At 30.1% G+C, this 21,678-nt stretch overlaps 1 protein-coding gene across 1 annotated transcript in view; it reads left to right on the top strand.

Moving 5' to 3' along the window:
- Nucleotides 1-17,797, top strand: part of LOC101488957 (uncharacterized) — a 45,031-nt gene extending 27,234 nt beyond the window's left edge. The window contains 4 exon segments of the mRNA XM_027330655.2: nucleotides 14,804-14,842; nucleotides 15,383-15,449; nucleotides 15,504-15,645; nucleotides 17,696-17,797. Of these exon segments, the coding sequence (XP_027186456.2) occupies nucleotides 14,804-14,842; nucleotides 15,383-15,449; nucleotides 15,504-15,645; nucleotides 17,696-17,797 (350 nt within the window).
- The last annotated feature ends 3,881 nt before the right edge of the window (nucleotides 17,798-21,678 follow it).

Below are 21,678 nucleotides of genomic sequence, written 5' to 3'. Positions count from 1 at the left end.
TGTAAGAGTTAAATTGCTTCCTCCTTTTGAGATATGACAAGGTACAACTTATGGTCGACTTCTTATAGAGCAATTCAACTTCTAGTTATTCAAGAAGGCTATCACTCAGCTTCTAGTTGTTCAAGGTGACTTCCTTTTCCTGCCAAAAGACGAATCTAAATCGATGGAAGAGAGATGAGGAGTGAAAAGAAAGGGTGAACATACTAGAAACACAGGGAAAAAGATAATATTGAGAGGACACAGATGAGGAGGAATGACAAATGTTTGAGGTATAAATAGCCAGATTTCTCAAGCAGCAAAGCAGAAACATTTTTGGAAAGAGAGGTATAATGATGACGGCATGGGAAAGCAAAGAGTGGGATAGAATGTGACAAATACCATAGGGCACGTGGATGAGTTTTAAAGGTACGCGGAAAAAACCGGAGGGAGGTGAAAAGTTATGAAAGAAAGAAGAGAAAGAAAAAAAATTTAAGATAGAAAGAAGGAAAAGAAAAAACAGAAGGTAGGAAGAGAAACTTTTTAAGAGAAATGTTTTTTATTCAATTCATAACTCACATTACACTTGTAACACACATAAATTCCACTACAGTTGCAATACTTGTTACAAAAGGTGCTAAAGGAAATAAGAGTCCTAAAGTTCTTCTAAGATTGTCTAGACCAAATCCATTAATTTATATTACATATCAAGTTCGAATCACCTATTCCTAATACATAAATAAACTAACTTCCTTTATTTAAGATCTTCAAAAGGAGTCTACCTTTTTTGAACTTTAATCTTATTTTGTGATGACGAAGTCTTTCATATTCAGTAGCCTACCTTCTAACTTGTCAGACGCAACCAAAGAAAATGAGATAATGCGATCTTCCCTTTTCTCTAATCATTTTGACTGGTTTGGTGGGACTTTCTCTATATATAGAGTTGGAGATATAATTTTCCAAAGATAGATCTTTGATAAAATTATAGGTGCTCCAACCTTGCATAAGCCCTTCAATGCTCTTTTTCTTACCTTTTCCCTGTATACAATGTAATTGGCGAGAGAAAGAGACACTGATGCCTAAGGGTTCCATGGGTCAACCTTTGAATTCATTTTGTGAACTTTCTTGTATAATTCATCTTGTTGGTTGTAATTCACAAATGTAATGAATTCAAGACTTCTGAACATTTCACCATTCATGTTGAGTTGTTCATGTTTTAAGAAAACTTTGAAGTCTATTTGAGAGTAGAGTGTATGAAGAGGATCATTTAGAAAAATGAAGACGTTAAAAAAAAAGGGATATAGATCTGGTTTTTCCAGGAGGGTTTCAGGTTATGAACGTTACGAAAAACAATTTTGGGATTAAAAGGCTTATGAAGAAATGGATGATTTGAAAAAATGCTAGAGGGGAGAGAGGTTTAAATAAGCAGAGAGAAGGAATAGAAAACATCAGTTTTAACGAGAAATAAAAAAAAACGATAAGAACGTGCACAAGACAACTCAAACTCAAACTGAAAAAGATAATACAGACTCCAATAGGTAAATAGGAAAACACATGCACACAAAACGAAAACATATAAGGTAGGAAAAACATGTGCATATAAAATAATGAAGTAAAGTACAAAGTACGTAACGAAGATAAACGAGGGTAATTTAACAATTGCTCTTTCACATTTCTTACAAGAGTTGGTTCGAATTTTCTTATCAGATTAATCTTCTAACTAGAGGCAGAGTTTTGATTTCCATCAGATGATGATTCAAATATGCAATATACTAGAGTAGAGAACATTGTCCTTGAACATACAAATCATGGAGGATTGTCATTCAACGTTCTAGAGTGATGTTGATTTAGGGGTTGCATTACTTGTCATTGGGGATTACTTGTAGATGTGATCATACATTCACATGCATTGTAATAGATTGCATGTGTTTATAATATGAGTTGATAATATGTGTTGATAATATGTGTTGATAAGTAATTTAGTGTTGCATGTGTTTATAATATGCGTTGATAAATAATTATGGTTAATTTTCGTTACATGTGTATTTTCACAGTGTCATAATTTCCCATGTGTTTGACTTAATAATTTATTAAAAATATTGATATGGATATTAAGTATATTCATTTTTTTTAATACTAATTTTAGATTGTTATTGTTTTTAAGTGAAATGTGATAAGAAAAATTAATGGAAAAGTTTTTAGATTGTTATTGCTAACTAGACATTTAATAATTTTAATAATAGTAAAGTTAATAGATAAGTTTTGATTAATAATAATAATAATATAAAATAGAAAAATATGATTGATACGGTTGTTCTTTTAGGTACTGACAAGTATGTATATGTGTTAGTAATAATAGAAATAAATTTAGTGGCTATTGTAAGCCATATCTTGTCCCCATTCATTATCTTCATCAAACTCACTCTCATTTATATGTCACGTGAAGGAGAAATGAAACCGTGACCTATTCTTTTTTGGCATCAACACTGTCGTGAAGCTTTTCTAACCTTTGTAGTGGTGCATTGAAACAAAGAAAAGCAATTTCATGTGCTCCACATCGAGAACTTTGTTTTACATATTTTTGTTTTTCATCTTCGCCAACATTCATGAAAACCCAACGACGATGGCTTTACGTGTTGTTGTTATATGTAAGCATCGTTTCGAGTCATCTGTGTCGCTACAATTTTGTTATTCTCTCGACCCGCTTTCAAACAATTTATTTTTGGATTGCTCCAACGTTATTGAAATTTAATGTCTTACTGTGCGAAATCGCCAAACGAGGTATGGGGTGAGAGTGAATTCGAATTCATGAGTGTAAATTAAGTGAAATGAATTGGAAAATTGTATTTTCCATTATTCATTTGGGGCTCGCTACGTACGGATGAAGCCCTTTGAGTAATAATTGACTAATGAGAAAACTTGAATTTGGTGAGGTTAAACTATGAGTTAGAAACTTTTATAGGGTGTTGTTTGATTTGATTTTGATTATCATGTGGTAGTTGAATTATTGTAGAATTGTGTACGTATTATGTGTTTTGTTTATATATTTTTATATGATATAAAATATGATGAAAATGTTATTATTTGCATTTCAATTGATGTGGTGCATGTGAATGATTTAGTATTATTATTTGTGAGTGAAAATCCTATATTGTTGGAGTTTGTGTATTATGATGATAAATTTTGAATGTGATATATGACTATGGAAATATGCATTGATGGTCTGTACTTGTTGATTTATGATGTTACCACCTTGCTGAATATCATGAAATGCATATTGTGTTTAATTGAATAGTGATGAATTCGACTTATGCCGATGATGGTTCTCTTAATGGGGTGAGTAGCCTAGGCAAACGAGGGGAGAATCTGGATGTTATTTGATTGAAGTTGGGATTATCTTGTCATCATATAGGTCGGGTCTTACAAGCCTAGTGATTTCAGGGAAGTACAACTGAATTGAGTCTGATCGTGGTTGTCTACTGTTGAGTCTTAAGGCATGATTGTTAGACATTGGAGGTATTCGGGTGGGGGAACTCCTAGGTGACTTGGAGGTAGCACTCCAAATGTCAGGAGCTATCATGCAACATACGTTTACCTCGAATGTCGCGTATATGTGTATCAGGTTGAGTTGAGGGGATTTATGAGGACATGACCCATTCGAATTGTCCGTCCACTTGTGTGGTAGCATAGTATCAAGTCTCCTAACCAAGTACTTCAGAGTTAGAATGGTACAAAAGAAGGAGGAGTCTATAGTATAAGAGCATGCATAACATTACTTGATTTGTGTGTTGACTTACTTGGCGTTGTGGATTGTATCAATGTTTTACCTTGACTATTATTATTAATTATGGTTTGATATGAAACAATGTTTAATTAATGTTTTATGTGTTCTTTTCAATTATTTTATAGTATTACATATTTTTGAAGAATTGCTTGTGTTTGGCGCTTGCGAGAGCGCAGTTATTTCAGGTTATCGGTTGGTGATCCATGCTCTGATATGTGATACAGGATGGGAGTAATTTGTCGTGTTTTGTTGAGTTATGAACAAATTTAGATTTTTGTGAATTCAATCGATCAATTATGTTATTTTTTATCTTTTATTCAGAGGTAGAAATTAATTGTGTCTAAGTTTAAAACGTGTTTTTATGTCAGAAATATTTATTTAATAAACATCAACTATATTCGATATTAAATGATTTTTAATTGAGAATTTTTATGCAAGCATTTTGTGTAAGTGTGAGTGTAACGTCCTGAACTTTATACTTTAAAAGAAAATTTTTACATTCTATTTTGGAACACTTGTGAATCTCTATCAAAACTAATGCATTTTACTTTCTATTTCAATTTGGGTTTAGGGTGTCACACATTATTAAAATGCACTATAATGTTTCCATTGTTTTGCACTTAAAAATTCTTTTGTATCCACTAATACTTCTTCCTATAAGAGGATAAATATTAGCAAATAGACTATTCTCTCTTGGTAACTCACCATGCCTTATAGAAGCATGCAAGTTTTATCAAGTTTTTCATTAAATAGTTTAAAAGAGAAAACAACCAAAAGATAATTTAAAAAAGGAAATATATGAGGAGTATTCATCTCTTGTCGAAACAAAGAGTTGATCACATGAAGAGATATAATCTTGGATAATTAATCTAAGAACGTATCTTATATGGATATGATTTTGAGATGATTACTCTGTTTCAAGTGACAGAAAAACAAATCCTTATTCATGTCTATTCTTCTCTATGAATATTCACTTGTCTCCATACAGATATTTTATTTTACTACTCAAAATATCATTAAAGAGTGATTTACAAAAAGACAACTTTAGTACGAAAAACCTTTTCCTAAAAAACAAAAAAATTTGAAAGAAGATGAAATTTATATTTGAAAAATTAGATGTTCTGCAAGAATGATTCATCTAATTTTTCAGAAAAGCAATAACAATCATTTCATTTAGATTTTGTCAAACCAAGTTTTGAAGAAGATAAACGTATTTAAGAAAGGTTTTAAAAAGAACATACATTGTTTCACACCATTTTCCTAGCAATTCCAGTCTATAAGGATCTTTGCTCTTACACGGTAAAGTGCTCAATTAAGATATTGTGCTCTATTATCAATTGAATGTGCTGGAAAACACAAAAAAATGGGAATTTGAATTATGTTTTCCGTTTCTAAAGCTACTTATATTTTCTTACAAAAATTGTTCCTTATCAAAACATTCAACTTACTTTTAAAGGAGGTTCAGAAGGAGTAAGCTTAAATCATAAAGAAGTAAGATGCGAGAATTAAAGGAGAATAAAATAGACACATATATTTTATACTAGTTCACAACAAATTGTTGCTACATCTAGTCCTCCCCTTAAAAAGAGATTTTGCCTTACTACAATAGAGGGCTTAACTCAATATTTTTATAAATATTGCCTTACTAAGTATTCTTTACTCTGTCTCTTCAGGCTTTGAATATTTTTCTCTAGCATCTCTAGGTTGACGTTCCCAAAACTTTTCTTCAACATATTGACATTCTTCTATTGTGGTTCATGAGGGTCATTGTACCTTTTTTGGTACCTCTTTGAGGATGAGAGGATTGTGACACTATTGGGTTGATATACATTAGTTCTAGTTTGAGTTTTATTTGACACAAAGTTTGTTTTTAGGATTCTAACTCTCATCGAAAGGATATTATAGATTAAATTCTATACCAATACAAGTGTGTGAAAACTCTTTGATTGATTTACATCAACTCTAATATCTCTATGTGAGAGGATAAAATACTTTATCTACTAGTTTGATGTGTTATTGGCTTTTTTCGGATTTTCTGCTTTTAACACATAGTCTTTTTCATTTTCTCTCATGCATTCTCTTTTTCTCTATCACTCACTCGCTGTAAAGGATTGAGTGAGTTCTTCTTAAATATTTAGAAGAAATGACAGTTGTGAATATTACCATTGGAGATCTTCAATCACCATTTAAGACATATCAGTATTTAATATGTATCTATATATATCTTTGAGAATGATTATGCGTATTATGATCAAGTTAAAACATTAAAGACTTTTAGACACGTAGCAAATTCAGAATGTTCGTTAGAGGATATGAAGTTGTTTTGTCTTCTTTGGGCGTTGACTTTTTTAGAAAGATGACTTTTTCAGAATGTTGACTATTTTAGAGAGTTGACTTTTTTAGCACGTTGACTTTATCAAAGGATACATAACAGTTCAGAGTCAGACGATCAAGCGCTGTATGTGATTATTAAAGGCAAAAGCACTAGCTTGCTTGTCACGCTTGTCAAAGGCAGAGGCAAATTGTTTGCTTGTTACGTTTATCAGAGTCAGAGACAAAATATTTCTTCTTACGCTTATTAGAGGCAGCGGTAAATGATTTCTCGTTAGCTTGTGTATCAAATGTAGAGGAACATAATTTATGTTAAGTTCATCGGAGACAAATTTAACTACGATTTATTTTATTTTGCTAGAGGTAGTTGAGGTACTACGTCGCTCGCAACCCAGAGTTAACTAAAGCTTGCATTAACAGAGGCATGTGTCACAAGACTTACGTTGTAGTCTTTCTTTTGCTTTCATCTAGTCATCAAGGGATAGAATTTGTATTGTGATGCATGTTTTGTTGCACTTGTTTTTGCAGTATTTCTTTTGCTCTATTATATCTTACTCCATTAGTATATCTCTAACGTACTTGTAATATAGACTACTTTGGAATGGATAGTTATTGACATAATTGTTGCTTTTAATCTACACACTTAGCAAATAAAATTAGGGGATAGTTTTTCTTTATTTGTTATCCTCAAAAATCAACCAAAGGATTGTATTTTAAAACACTTTCACTCTAACAAAACTTGCTTAAGTTTTCATCCTTGAGACTGAGCTCTGATGCCAATTGTAGAGAGAAAAATACAAGAAAGAGAAGTTTGAATTTTTTTTAGTTTCAAAACTTAATTAAAATACAATTTAAATTTTGGTGATGATAAAAATAAGAACAATTAAAACAACCAGTAATAACTAAGGAATGATTTAATCCACCACCAACACGGTAGCTACGTCCAGTCCCTTCACACAAAATGATTTAATCCACTATTCACCATTGGAATGACAAGTTCACTAAACACCTGTTAGTAAATTGATTGTGTTCAAGTTTTGTCAACCTTCTCATTTAATATAGTCAAGCTATTGAGGACGCAGCCGCTATCGGGCCAAGTTACAAAGTATTTAAATCGGGTTTGGAACGAATTCTCACATAAGAGTGTTTACACAGATTTTTGCTCTCAGAAATATTTTTTTGGTTTCTTAGCACTTAAAGCTAATATAAGAGTTTGTAGTTTGTAATGATAGAAATTTTTCTCTTGTTTTTCGTTGTTGGTCTATTTCTTTGAGACGATCACATATCTTTTTATAGAGAGCCATTTAGTTCATCAGGGATCTTGCCGTTGTTGTGATTGCATGAAATCAACATGTGAAACAATAGCTTGAATCAAATCTTCAGATATTTTAAACCAACATTAAAAGCTTGTCCAAATATATTCATAATTGATTCAATGTATCTTGATAGAAAAGGCAGGATGACCAAAGGGTGAAACTGTTAGAGTATGTTACGTGGCTCTTCAGTTAGAGGATAAGTCTACTACATTGAAGAGAGCTTGTTGGAGTGTAGACTTCTTATTAGAGCATTGAATTTATCATAGCGTTGATTTTATTAGAGTGTTGACTTTACTTGAGGACAAATTGGATGCCAAGATTATGAGACGCATAATCGTTGGAGTGAGCTTATACCAAAAGATTCAGCAGAGGTGCGCTGAGAGCGAACTTTTCAGAATGAGTTATACTTCAACCAATGTAATAGAGTATTGTCGTAACTAATTTGTTTAGTTTGTCTATTAATTAGAGGATGCAGCATAAATACGTTGAAATCTAGTGACAAGAATATGCACACTTTAATAAATTATTAGCACAATAAATATTTCCCACAAAATAATTTGTATTCTCATCAAAAAAATTAAGGGTCATTAATCATCGAACCAACTTGGTTCTAACATAGATAACCCTTTTTTTTCTAGTACCCTACGATGATCACATAGTTAACTGAGCGCTTCCTAATTTTTTGCGCTTGTCCTTCGTTTTCTAGCAGAAAATCTAAAGGTGCTGAAAAACACAAGAAATGGGGGTTGGGTTTGAATTGTTTAACGTTTTCAAAACTACAAGTATTTTCTTACAAAAAATGCTCTTTATCACAATATTCAACTTACTATTAAAATATTTTTAGAAGGAGTAAGGTTCAATCATATAAAACTAAAATGCGAGAATTAAACTTACTAGTAAGGTTGCTATATCTAGTCGTCCCCTTATAGAGAGATTTTGCCTCAATACAATTGAGGGTTTAATTCACTATTTCCATAATTAGTCGTGCAATTATTCTTTATTTGTCTCTTTAGGCTTTGAGTATTTTTCTCATGCTTCTCCAGGTTGTCGTTCCTAGAACCTTTCTTCAATATATTGGAATCCTACCGTGGGGATTCATGAGGGTCGTTGTACCTTTTCAGATACCTCTTTGAGGATGAAAGAGTTGTTTCCACTATTGGAATGATTTACATCAATTCTAATTTTTGTGTGATTTAACACAAATTTGGTTTTAGGATTCTAACTCTCATTAAGAACATGTTACAGATTAAATCTTATATCACTACAAGTATGTGAAAACACTTTCACTGATTTATATCAATTCTAATAACTCTCTACGAGAGGATAATTAACGTATTCTTTTAGTATGGTGTGTTCTTGTCTTTTTCAGATTTTCTTCTTATTAACACATCATTTTTCATTTTCTCTCATACATTTTCTCTCTCACTGGTAAAAAAATGAGTGAGTTCTTCTTAAATATTGAGAAGTGTCTGTTGAGAATGTTACTGTTGAATATCCTCAATCACCATTTAAGGCATATCGGTCTTTAATAAGTATCCTTATATGTCTTTGTGAATGATTATGCGAATCTTGGTATTCAGGATTGGGAATTAGAGGCTATTATGATCAAATCTGTCACGCCCCAAATTTTGTATCCAAAGCATTACATAAAAATACTTTTTGCTTAGAAAAATTACAACAATTATTTTTAGGTAAGAATATATAAACTACTATTCATTTAAATAATTAGTAAACCTAAACCCCGAAATAATATAGATAATAATTTATATCACATTTTTACTAAAATTTGCAACGGATAAATAAAAACTTCTTCAAAAGAAAGAAAACTTTTATGAATTCTTATGATATCACGTTTCTCAAAATAAATATGAAATACTTTAAACCTTTTCCTCTTGTAGAACACTGCAATTTCAATAAGCTTGATTTAACAATAATTTCTTAATTTAATCCCAAAAACTTAGTAGTACTTGTATGTTTTCCATATAAAAAGTCATTTTCAATTAAATAAGTAAAATACAACTTATAACTCTCATTCTCAATATAACCTAACAGAGCGGAGTTTCTTTCAAACTTGAACTTCAAGACTCATTGACCTGTAATAACTGCGATTTCACAAACGCATGGTCAAGAAAGTCAAACACAAAAATAGAAGGAGGTGAGTTTTAAGATCATATTGATAGTATAATATAAGTAAGAAAAACACGAAAAGAATCAACACATAGCCGTATCAAACACATCACAATATATCAAAGCATTTCAAGGAAAAATCATATTATAAAGTCAAAACAACTCAAGAAAAACCAATATCTCATTATAACATCAAATCATCTAAGAGAAATTGTTATCACATTAGATACACATTAACCACAACAAAACAATCACAAGATGGTGCAATGATATGCATTCTCCTGATAACTATATGATCCAAATGTAATATATGTCATTAAGGCAACTTCCACACAGAAAATCACTCATACCAATGGGAAAAGTAATCCTTCTACGAAGATGCATATGTCATGACATGATGGTGCATTATCAAAATAAAATATTTCCACACAGCCCACTATGATGCATATACCATGACATGATGATTTATTATCAAAATCATACAATCTCAAACAACCCACTAAGATTAGGTCAAATGATCCAAAAATAACTTATACGAAATCATCACATTATTCAAATTTCACTAAGATCATACGTCACAGGTTCTTATCATGAAAATCAAATATTCATAAACAACCATCATAAAAATCAAAGCTTCCACCCCACATATAATGAATGTCATATATTCACAAGCAACTATCACAGAGATAAAAACTTCCACTATACATATCAAGAAATCACATTCATAAAAGTTTCATAAAAAACAATATTTTAATCTATTAAATCATCAAAATTTAAATTTTCATCACATACATGTAGAAGTTAAAACCTTCATATATGTCACAAATGTTCATATATATCACCCTTTATTAACATAACTATTTCCATTAATCTACACACTTAACATATAAAGTTAAGGGATAATTGTTCTTTATTTTTTAGTTTTTCTTATCATCAAAACATCAACCAGAAGATTGTATCTTAAAAACACTTTTGCACTAATAGCATCTTCAATTAAGTATCAAATAATAATCCCCCCATCCAGAATCCAAGCTCTTATTCATTGAAGAACACTTCCATTTTATCTAAGCTTGGTTAAGATAAGGTTTCTTTTATGGCGGAGCGGTGGGTGTCAGGCTTCATAGATTTATCATGGTTCACCACTAACTTTGATACATCCAGTCCCCTCATTCAGAAGGCTTTAATCCACTAATTACAAAGCACCTGATCCTCCAAGCTCGTCTTCCCAAATAACATGACAACCCCAAACTTTTGAGGAACCAACCACCATGATCCTACAAGCCAAGTCTTCTGAAACAACTCGACAACCCAATAATTTTGAGGAACACAAACACTTATACTCTACCAGCCAAGTCTTCTCCACACAACCTAACAACCCCAAATTGTTGAAGGCACACTAACACCACTATCGAGTTTGATTACAAAGGTTTGGAACTTGAGTAGTTGCTTCTAACAAAGTTGATAATAATAATAATAATAATAATAATAATAATAATAATAATAATAATAATAATAATAATAATAACAATAATAATAATAATAATAATAATAATAATAATAATAATAATTCTCACACTCTATGAAAAAACACTTAGAAAATATTTCTAACTTAAACAAATGTTTCTTTCTTTGAACACTAAGATGAATTTGAAGTTCTTCTATACTTTTCTTATTTTCCAATGATCCTTGTTTAATTTAGTCTTTGTTTAATTTTGAATTATATCTTCATTCCTAGTTTTGTCAACAATGATCTTATTCAAAAATAGTTCTGAACAACATGCTTTTTGATGACATGTTCTTTAGCCAATTCTTTATTTCTGAATCCAATCTAAGTAGTTCTTCTAGATGGATTATGTTTGTATTTTTTTCAAATTGAGTTTGTAAATTCTTCAGATTGATTATGTTCGTATTTTGTTTAGATTAAGTTTGTAAATTATTCAGATTGATTTTGTTCATATTTTGTTTAAATTCAGTTTGTAAATTCTTTAGATTAATATTGTTTATATTTTGTTGTACATAAATCTTGATCATACCTTATTTTCAACTCGATCAAATATTTTCTTCGATTATAAATCTAAATCAATTATTATTTTAGATTTTCTTAAATTATAAATCTGAATCAAATCTTATTTTAGATTTTCTTCAATTATAAATATGAATAAAATCTTATTTTAGATTTTCTTAAACAATAAATCTGAATAAAATCTTATGTTTGATTTTCTTTAAAAACACAAATCTTCTTTTGTCTTCTGTGAAGTCACATATATTGTTCTCACAAAATACTTTTGTTATCATCAAAACTCTAAGTATAAAACCAACTTGGTTCCAACGATCTCCCCCTTTTGCATGATGACAAAACTTGTATTTTTTATAACAACTTCTCTATACATTTCTTTGATTTCCCCTAACTTAGGGCTCTCCCTAAGTCTAAGTATCATTTTCTTTTTTCCCCCGCTTTATTAAATTTCTTTAACCCCTTTTTGTCATCAAACAAACATACTTGAAAGTGAAACTTGCTTTTTTTTATTTAATTTTTTATTATTATTATTTTTGTAACTTTCCTTTTCTTAATAACATGAATACAACATATTACAAGAAAATATAAAAACTAATAAAAGTTAATGTAAAGCTACACTACTTTGAAGTTATCACAACATCAACCATGTATGATGGTAAGGTGAATATGTCAACCCATTAGTGTTCAATGTCTACAAACTGAAGGTTTAACACTCTTTTTTCAACAAAGTCCGTAATGAAGTGGTGTTTGATCTCTATGTGTTTAGCTCTAAAATGGAGGATAGGGTTTTTGGTTAGAAAAATGGCAGAAGTGTTACCACAATAGATGCGAATGTTGGATTCTAGGATTCTGTAGTCTTCCAGTTGATGTTTTATCCAAAGTAGTTGAGAACTACAACCAACTGCTTAAATGTACTCAGCCTCTATTGTTGACAGGAAAATGGTGTTATGTCTCTTACTTGACCAAGATATTAAGTTGTCACCTAGAAAAGTGCAGTTGCCACTAGTGCTCTTTCTCTCAAGTTAATCTTCAACATAATCAGAATCACAGTATCCACTCAGTTTGTACTTAGGAAATTTCTTGTAAAAAATATAAGGTTGGTAGTTCCTTTTAGGTATCTAAGGATTCTCTTAACAATAGTTAAATGTGATTCCCTCACTACTAGAAAAACAGGATTTAGCGTCGGCCAAAAGCCGACGCTACTAGGCCAAAAGCCGACGCTAACGTCCATTTAGCGTCGGAGTCGGGCCTAGGCTAAAACGATCGAAGCTAATTCTTAGCGTCGGACAAATACCATCTGACGCTATATTAGCGTCGGCCTAGCCGACGCTATGTGTAAATTTGAAGCACCCGACGCTAAAAAATCAGCTGCCACGTCAGCTAGCGGAAAATCGTTGCGTCGGACGGCCGACGCTAAGGTCAACAAAAAGTAGTCAACAAAATTAATAGCGTCAGCTAGCCGACGCTAAAGTCAAAATAAAAGTCAACTGATTTATAAAGTAGCGTCGGAGCGGCCGACGCTACGTTCAAATTTATTTAATTTATTATTTTTAATTTTATAGCCCCTGCTTTGCTGAATTTCATTTTTGTTAATAATATAATTGATTGCTAATAAACATTAAAAGTCATTCATTGACATTATAACAAACGCACAAAGTATTAAATAACATAACAAAATATAGAGAGGTTTAACATCAGATTTTAGTTTAGTATATGAGCAATTTAAACAAAGTATAGGGAGGTTTTCCAAACCTGCATTGAACATCAGATTTTAGTTTAGTTAGATTGCACTTTTACATAGTTCGGCGACGTTTTCCAAATTCAGCATGTACACCAACAAACAAACTCAACAACATCCATATTAATAACAAAGTATAATTAAATTAACAACATCCATACCTTTCAAGTGCTTATAATCCTTCCCCCTCCAAACTACGATTTGTTGTTTATCGAAATTCACCAGGATACAGGGGACCAGGTTCTGCATCAATGCATTTGGGATAGTTAGAAAGCAACAATTTACAGAACCAAGCAGAAAAATGAACCAGAAATGCAGAAAAATGAACCAGGCCTGGGGTCAGCTTGAAATCTAGCACATACAAATACACTAAACATGATGTCAACTCTATAAGCGATGAGGTAAAGTAAGGATCCTATCATTCCTCTATAAGGTTTCTGGTCAACTTTTTGGCTTGAATCATCTTTTTCAAGTGAACAGGTAAGGTGCATTGGTGTAGCCATAGGTTTGCAATCACTCATCTTAAACTTCTTGAGAAGCTCTTTTGTATGTTTAGTTTGATGAATGCATATACCTTTTTGACTTTACTGAATTTGTATCCCTAAGAAGAACTTAAGTTCTCCCATCATACTCATTTGAAATTCAAGCTGCATCAATTTAGAAAATTCTTGGTAAAGAGTGCAATTAGTAGGTCTGGAAAAAATGTCATCAACATAAATTTGAATAATTAGAATTTCATCTCCTATTGATTTTATAAAAAGTTTATTATCTACTTGTCATTTTTCAAAGTTATTTTTAAGTAAGAAGTTATTAGGTCTATCTTACAATGCCCTATGTGCTTGTTTTAGATCATATAGAGATTTCTTAAGATTAAAAATATGATTCGAAAATTCAAAAATTTGAAAACTGGGGGTTGTTTAACATAGACTTCGTCACTTACATAACCATTTAGAAAAGCCCATTTAACACCCATTTAAAATAATGTAATGTTATTATTTTCAGCAAAAGAAAGTAGGATAAGAATAGCTTCTAACCTGGAAACTAGAGAAAATTTCTCAGTGTAATCAATGCCCTTTTGCTAACTATAGCCTTGTGCGACAAATCTTGCCTTGTATCTAACCACTTCACCTTTATCATTTAGCTTGTTATGAAAACCCACATGGTTCCAATAATGTTCTTCTTTGGTCTAGGTACTAGATCTCAAACATCACTCCTCTTAAATTTATTTAACACTTCTTGCATTGCAAGAATCTATCCTTCATTTGTCAGTGCTTCATCAATAGAGGTAGGCTCAATTGATTAGAGTAAGCCAAACAAAATGGTATTTTTTAGTGATGATCTAATCCTCAAATGATAACTTGCACTTCTAATTATTAGAGTTTTAGGATGAGATTACTTGTACCTCCATCCAGATCTTACTTCTAACTTATCTTGATTGTTTCTTACTTGATCAAATTCATCCTCTGAAGATTTGTCATCTTCTTGTAACTTTCTTGTATCCTCTGATTTTTCAGGTTCTTTTGGCTTGTTTACACCTACTTCCTTTGGTTCAGGTAAACTTGCATTATCATCATCTTGTTTGACTGTTCAAGTTCAAGCTGTTTGTCATATAACATAATATAAACTAGATAATTTAAGAATGAAGCAATACATCCTAAAACACCAGTTTTGTTTCTGGTGGTTATGTTTGTTTCTAAAGAAACAAACTTGTATTCTGCTTTTGCTAAAATGTTCAAATTTTTTTATTCTCCTAATTTCTCTAACTTTTTGAGAACATGCAAAATACTTATCTAGCTATGATTTTTAACATCAAGCTTTTTTTATCAAAGTAAACATAATATTAGGCAATAATTAAATTTAAATAAAGATATAACCTATATATCAATAGTTTCAATTTCACTATGAAAATCCTCTTAGTTCTTCTTTTTTGCTTTTTAGATTTTGAATTTACATATTCTCTGACAAAAGGGTCTGGATGAAGGGATTTGAATTCCCATTCAGGTTTGTAGTATTGATAAATTTAGTTGGAGTTTTTAGATGATTTTCGTGATTCTGATTGTTCATCTAACACTTCTGTTTCTGTTGATTATCAGGTTCCTCTAGTAATATTGGAATTGATGGTTATTTTGATTATTTTGGTAGTTCCATTTTTGTTGATATGTGTGTTTTCTCTGTCATTTTTTACTCTATTGATATGTGTGATTTATTTGTCAGTTTTGATTATGTTGATACTCCATATTTTTCTGATATTTCTATTTCATCGTATGGTTCTTCTTTTTCTGATAGTTATGGTTCATCAGCTGGTTCTGGTTCTGATAGCTATTGTGTTGACCTGTCCTTCTTCCACAAGAGTCAGGTCTTGGGACATAGATTTTTTTTCCCTTCATAAGCTGCTGGCATCCAGTTACCAAAGCCATGTTTGGTGTTTCAACTTGGTTTCTTAGAACATCTACAAGATAAACAAATTTTTTTGGGTCCCCAAATCTGATTGGGTCTTGGTTTGTTAGTCTTGAAAGTTTTCTTGTTTGTCCTTATTTTTAACACGAGACAAGATAATTTAGAGTGACCTTTCTTAGAACAAAGAGTACACGAAACATCAGAGTGAATAGGTTTAGGTTCAGTCACTGTTTCTTCAAATCCTAGATTTCTTTTACCATTTCTACTAACACCATAAATCATAGGTGCATACTTGCTTATTTCCATACCATTAGATAGAAAATCTTGGAATACTTCTTCATACTTACCAGAATTACATGTGGTATTTTCAACATGGATATCTTTCAAGGTTTTATCTTTAAGTTCAGCAATATCAGTTTTCAGATTTGCATTTTGTGTTAAGTTCAATAATATCAATTTTTAGAGTTGCATTTTTTGTTTCAAATTCAACACTTTGATTCTTTAAAACATTAACTTTTTCAGTTAGTTTTGCATTTTCTCTCTTAAGTGTTTTCTGTTTAAAGACATTTTGTGATTCTTATTTAAAAAATATTTCAATTTCTTCATCTGCTGATTCACAAAATCCAGACATGTTGAACCCTTAGATTTTTCCTCAAATATTGTTAAGTGTTCAGCCTTGAGGCCAAGCTCTAATACCAATTAAATGTGCAAATACAAAAAGGAGGGTTGAATTGGGTTTGAAAAGTTGATAACTTTTTGCTAATTTTATGAAGGTTGATTGGTTTTTATGAATTACTTAGATAAGAAGCAATCCGGATTAGAGACAGCAAACAATGAAAGCATAAATAATTGGATATATATATATATGCATGCAACTGGCTGAATAAGTAGTATCCTAAAGCCTTTCAAAGCTAAAATTTCAACAAATATCAAAGATATCTATATCTTAAAACAGAAATTAAAACCAATCCAATATAACATATGTGTTGCGTCCGATTTGTTCGCGAAAAAGAAGTCGCCACCAATTTTATTTTCAATAAAGGAAAAATTGGATAAAACCTAAAATGATGATTTTAAACCAAAAGTTTGGAAAAATAATAAAAGAAGGAAAAATATTTTTTTTCATTAATTTGGTTTGACAAGGGGAAGACTTTGCTCCGACGTATCCCCAGGTGCAATGGGAAAATCAAAACACATGTAGTTCTTAGGTAGAAAATATTTATGTGTTGACTGATTTTATTATTAATCTCTCGAGTCGGCGGTGCATATGTAGTGTGGACCGGCGGCAGTGATAACAAAAGAGTTTAAGATTCATCACGCAAGAAAGAAAATAAAATAAAGAGGAGAGGTCCCGAATCAAATGGAAATGAACATGATCGTACTATAACCGACTTGATTTTTATTAGTTCATTTTAAAACTTAATCGTGAAACCCAAAAAAATCACTTTTTAATGTACATGCATCATAAATAAATAAAAAACACCTCTATAACAACAATAATGTCAAAAAAATGGACGAGGAGAAACATATTTATCACACTAGAAGTTTCTTATGAGCTCATATTTGCAATCAGGTCCTCTCCATTTATCTCTTTTTTCCATCCTCCCTTCAGTTTTCTTTTTCTCTTATTTATAGTTAGAAATTAGGTTTAAATTTGTTGGAAGACAATAATTCTCATTAATGATTATGAAGGTAATTTTTAGCGTTTTCAAAAACCTACCATAATCCCTTAAGGTATGATTTTTTAACCCTTTTTAAGAAACAATAAATTAAATCAGAATCCTAATAATTGATTTTTTTATCTTATTAAGAAAAGTCCAAAATATCCTTAATGTTTATTATTATATTTTTTGCAAATAAAAAAGAAGGATGGACAAAATTAGGTATCGACGATATGCCATAGAGAGTATCCATTGAAGTAGAAATAATTTACCTTAAGCTTCAACATGACTTCCTTTTTTATACAGAGTGGTTATATTGCTTTGGAATTTTTATGATTCCTTGATTAGCTAGCATTGCCAATTTTGAAAAGTAGTCTTTCAAATGCTTGGCTTTACGTTCCAGCTCTTCATAGATCTCTTGATTTTTCAACTGACCTAGCAACATCATAAAATCATTCTCCTAGTATATAGTTTTGTCCTTTAAGTCATTATAGATCTTTTATTGGTAATCCATGTAATTCTTTAACTCACTAGAATTCTCCATTTATATTCTTAGTGCATCTTGATGTTTTGAGAGTAATTCTTCAATTTCTTCTTTGGGTTGCCTCTCATTCCTTAATTGACTCTTGTACTCAGCTACTATTTTTTTCAGTTGTTTCTTTAAATCTTCAAACTCCTTTTTTATGTTCCTCATAGAGCATGCTGATTTTATCCACAACTGCTTCCACATATAGGCTTCTTCAATAGCTGAATTCTTTTCTTACTTTCACATACCTAACTTTTCATTTGCACCTCTCAAATAATCTTGTATGTCAAGTTTATTTTCTTTTTCAATTTTCAACCTCTTGTTGCTTCTCTCAATAAACTGACTCTGACATGTGTAAGTTCTCGTTCTCTTGGGAGACTTTTTCTAACTTCGCTTGTAGCTCTTTTTTCTCCTCTTCAGATTTTAACAATAATGTTTTGAGTTCTTCAATTTCTTCATTGGTAACCAAGGTAGGTTCAGGTATTTCCTGATCACTCGATGGTGCACTGTGGAAAGGCAACTTGATTTCTTGGACTCTTTTCTTTACCCATTGTTGATAGGGTTCTTTTGTGCTACAACTTTGGCACCAGAGTACTCTTCCTTTTCTAATGCTCACCTAGGATCGACTTATCCTTCGCAACATTGACGGGTCTACTATACATGTATTATGCAAAACAAAAGCTTCCAACGACTTATCATCTAGTTTTTCCATCATAGGGTAGCCAAGTTGTCTTGGAGCTACCGTCAAATTGTAATTAAAACATCCTTTGGGAAACACTTAAAATAGAAAAAAAAAATTGTCTTTGAAACCAAATTTTGAGTTCGAGAGTCGATTATGCGTAGGGAAGGTATTAGCACCCTACGACATTCGTTCAAACACAGTTACCTATAATTAATTGTGCAAAATTAATATTAACTTAAGAATATTTATTTCTCCTAATTATTAAATATGAATACTAATTATTATTAATTTTTTAAAAAATATTTTAGAATAAATGTGTGCTTAAGAAATAAATGATAATTTTTTATTTTTTTTATAAATGTACTTGAAAAGAATGTTATCTTGCTCCTACGTATCATCCGGTGCGATGAAGAAATCAAAGCTACATAGTTCTTGGGTAGAAAAATGCGGATGTGTTGATTTTTTTTTTCTAAGAAAATCATTTTAAATAAAAAAAATGAGTTTTAAGACTATCAAGTTGTTCAACTTGTGTCTTAAAAAAAAAACTCAGTGACTAAAAAGATGTCACATGTAGTTAATCCGTTTAAGAATAATTTTATTATTATTTTTATAAAATGAGCTTTTAAAATCTCTAAGTTGTACAACTTGTGTTATAACCGCTAAAATATTAAAAAGATATCACGTCTAATTAACCAGTTGAAAATAATTTATTTGTATAATTACTTTTAAAAAATAAAAACGAGTTTTAAAACGGTCAAATTATCACAATATGTATTTTGAAGTAATATTTTATTGGTTTTATTTTTTTTTTGAAAACATAAATAATTAAATAATTACTTAATAAACTAAAATCATCAAATAGTAATTGTTTAGGTTAAGCTGTTTACGCCCGGTTGCAAAACCTTTTCAGCTTAAAATTAACAAATAGTAATTGTTCAGGCTAAGCTGCTTATGCCTGGTTACAGAACCTTTTAAAGACAATGTGGCCACACATGCTTTCATAAGCTATATGTCCAAACAGTTGTATTTCCAAACAACTAAGCATGATTGCAAAACAACCCCATTCATTTCAAAATAAAACAAACCAGCTCCAACATCATTTCAAAACAAAAGTAAACATATTCAAATCTCAATAAATCCAAAACAAGCAAGCATCATTTCAAATTAAAAAAAAAAAAACTCATAAGTTTCAATAAATCAACTTAACTAAAATCTCATTTTTTAATTCTATTACAAGCTTCATATAATTCATCATTTCATTTTAAAAGTGAAATAGAAACAAGGATAGAGAATAGAACAACAAATATGAGAGTGACACAGACCGAAATGAAGAAGGCAGTGGCGGTGCACGGTTGACGGTAGTTAGCGGCGGTTACCGGCGGAAGTGACAGTGACTTTTGTTTCTCTTCTTTTCTACTTTTTTTTCCCTAAATATATATGATTTTAAGGATGGAGTTTAGTTGTTGTTCCTTCTACCATGAACTCTATTTTTGTTTCAGAATATCTCTTAAAAAAATTTATCTTTTCGTTTCTTCTCTTTTTCAAAATTAAAACTCCCCATTCAAAAACAAATAAAGATGTATTTATAGAGTTTTTCACTTGTTTAATTGCTTTCATGCTTTGTCTTTGTATTTCTCCATTATTTTTCTTCTTTATGTTTTATTTTCTTTGCTCATAATCTGAACTCTCATGCATGTCTGATGCATTTACGTTTTTGTTTTTACAAAAAATTGTTTTTATCTGAGTGTGTTAATTATCTGTTTTGTGTTTTTGAAATAAAGCAAATTTTGGATGAGTTAATGTTTCTCTATATGTCTTTTATTCTGCATAATATTGTCTTCATGCTTAAACTCAAAGTTTTGTCTTCTTCTCTCTTCATCATAACAACTAGAGATGACAATAAGAATTTTTATTTTATTGTATCATTGTGTATGATTATTTTAATGTTATTATAATTATGTTTTTAAGAAATGATGAGACAAAATGAGTGTCCCTTATTATTATTATTTTAGTTATATCATTTTTATTTCCAATTTATATATATTTTTTACTTTTTTGTATTAATGATTAGAAATATATACATCTTTAGATATTTATTATTTTTCCTTAAATTTTTCATAGAGAAAAGTAAAATAATGACAAATATAAAATTTGATATATTAATAATAAAATAGATATTATTAATTTTTTTTGATTTATTAGTTGGACAAAATTGGAATCCTACAATAAATAAACTCTTTCTTAGCATGTAAAAACTAATTAAAACAATAATTACAGCAAAATATTATAGATCATAAAAGTCTAGAATCTGATCTAATAAAATTGAATTAATCAAAACAATAAATACTGCTAACAATGAAATTGATTTGAAAGCAAATAATAAAAAAAAGGATAATTTTTAAATCAAATCCAAAAAAGTAATTATATATTTTGTGTTTATATAAAACTTATAATAAATTAATAAAAATTCTAACTGGGTTATATATATCAAATTCAAAAAAATAATTATATATATTTTATGTTTATATAAAACTTATTATATTGAGATTATCAAAATTCATTTTCTTTAAAAAAAACGGAAGTTAATTAACAAAAAAATAAATAATAATAATAATAATATAATACTAAACTATATCTATATTTATATTATATTTCTATATATTTTAATATCAATAATAATATATAACATTTTGAATATCTTTCGAATGATTTCCTTCCGACGTGTCACTCCCTCATGTTTCCGTTAGTCGCTTGAAACTATACATGTATTTCATGTCTCAAAATATGTTTTTTTCCTGATTATATATATCATTTAGATATTAATTAACCAAAAATTAATTTCATTCAATCATATAATATACAATAGAATATAATAAAATTGAAAAACTAAAAATATATTAATATAAATAAATAATATAAGAAACATAATAAATATTGATTACAATACATTCTGTAATTAATATAATAATAAAAATAAAGATAGGTTGTAAACTAATTCAATACATGGCAGCATATAGGAGAGTAGAGATGAATGCGAAAAAAAAGAAAAAAAAGAAAAGAAAAAAAAAATAGAAATGGATAGTATTGTTATGTTATTATGTTATTTTTTTTTATTATACTCTT

The sequence above is a fragment of the Cicer arietinum genome, chromosome 4 (genome assembly GCF_000331145.2).
Source record: "Cicer arietinum cultivar CDC Frontier isolate Library 1 chromosome 4, Cicar.CDCFrontier_v2.0, whole genome shotgun sequence".
NCBI lineage: Eukaryota > Viridiplantae > Streptophyta > Magnoliopsida > Fabales > Fabaceae > Cicer > Cicer arietinum.
The sequence above is the reverse complement of the archived record's forward strand: the minus strand, read 5'-3'. Positions and strand labels throughout refer to the sequence as shown.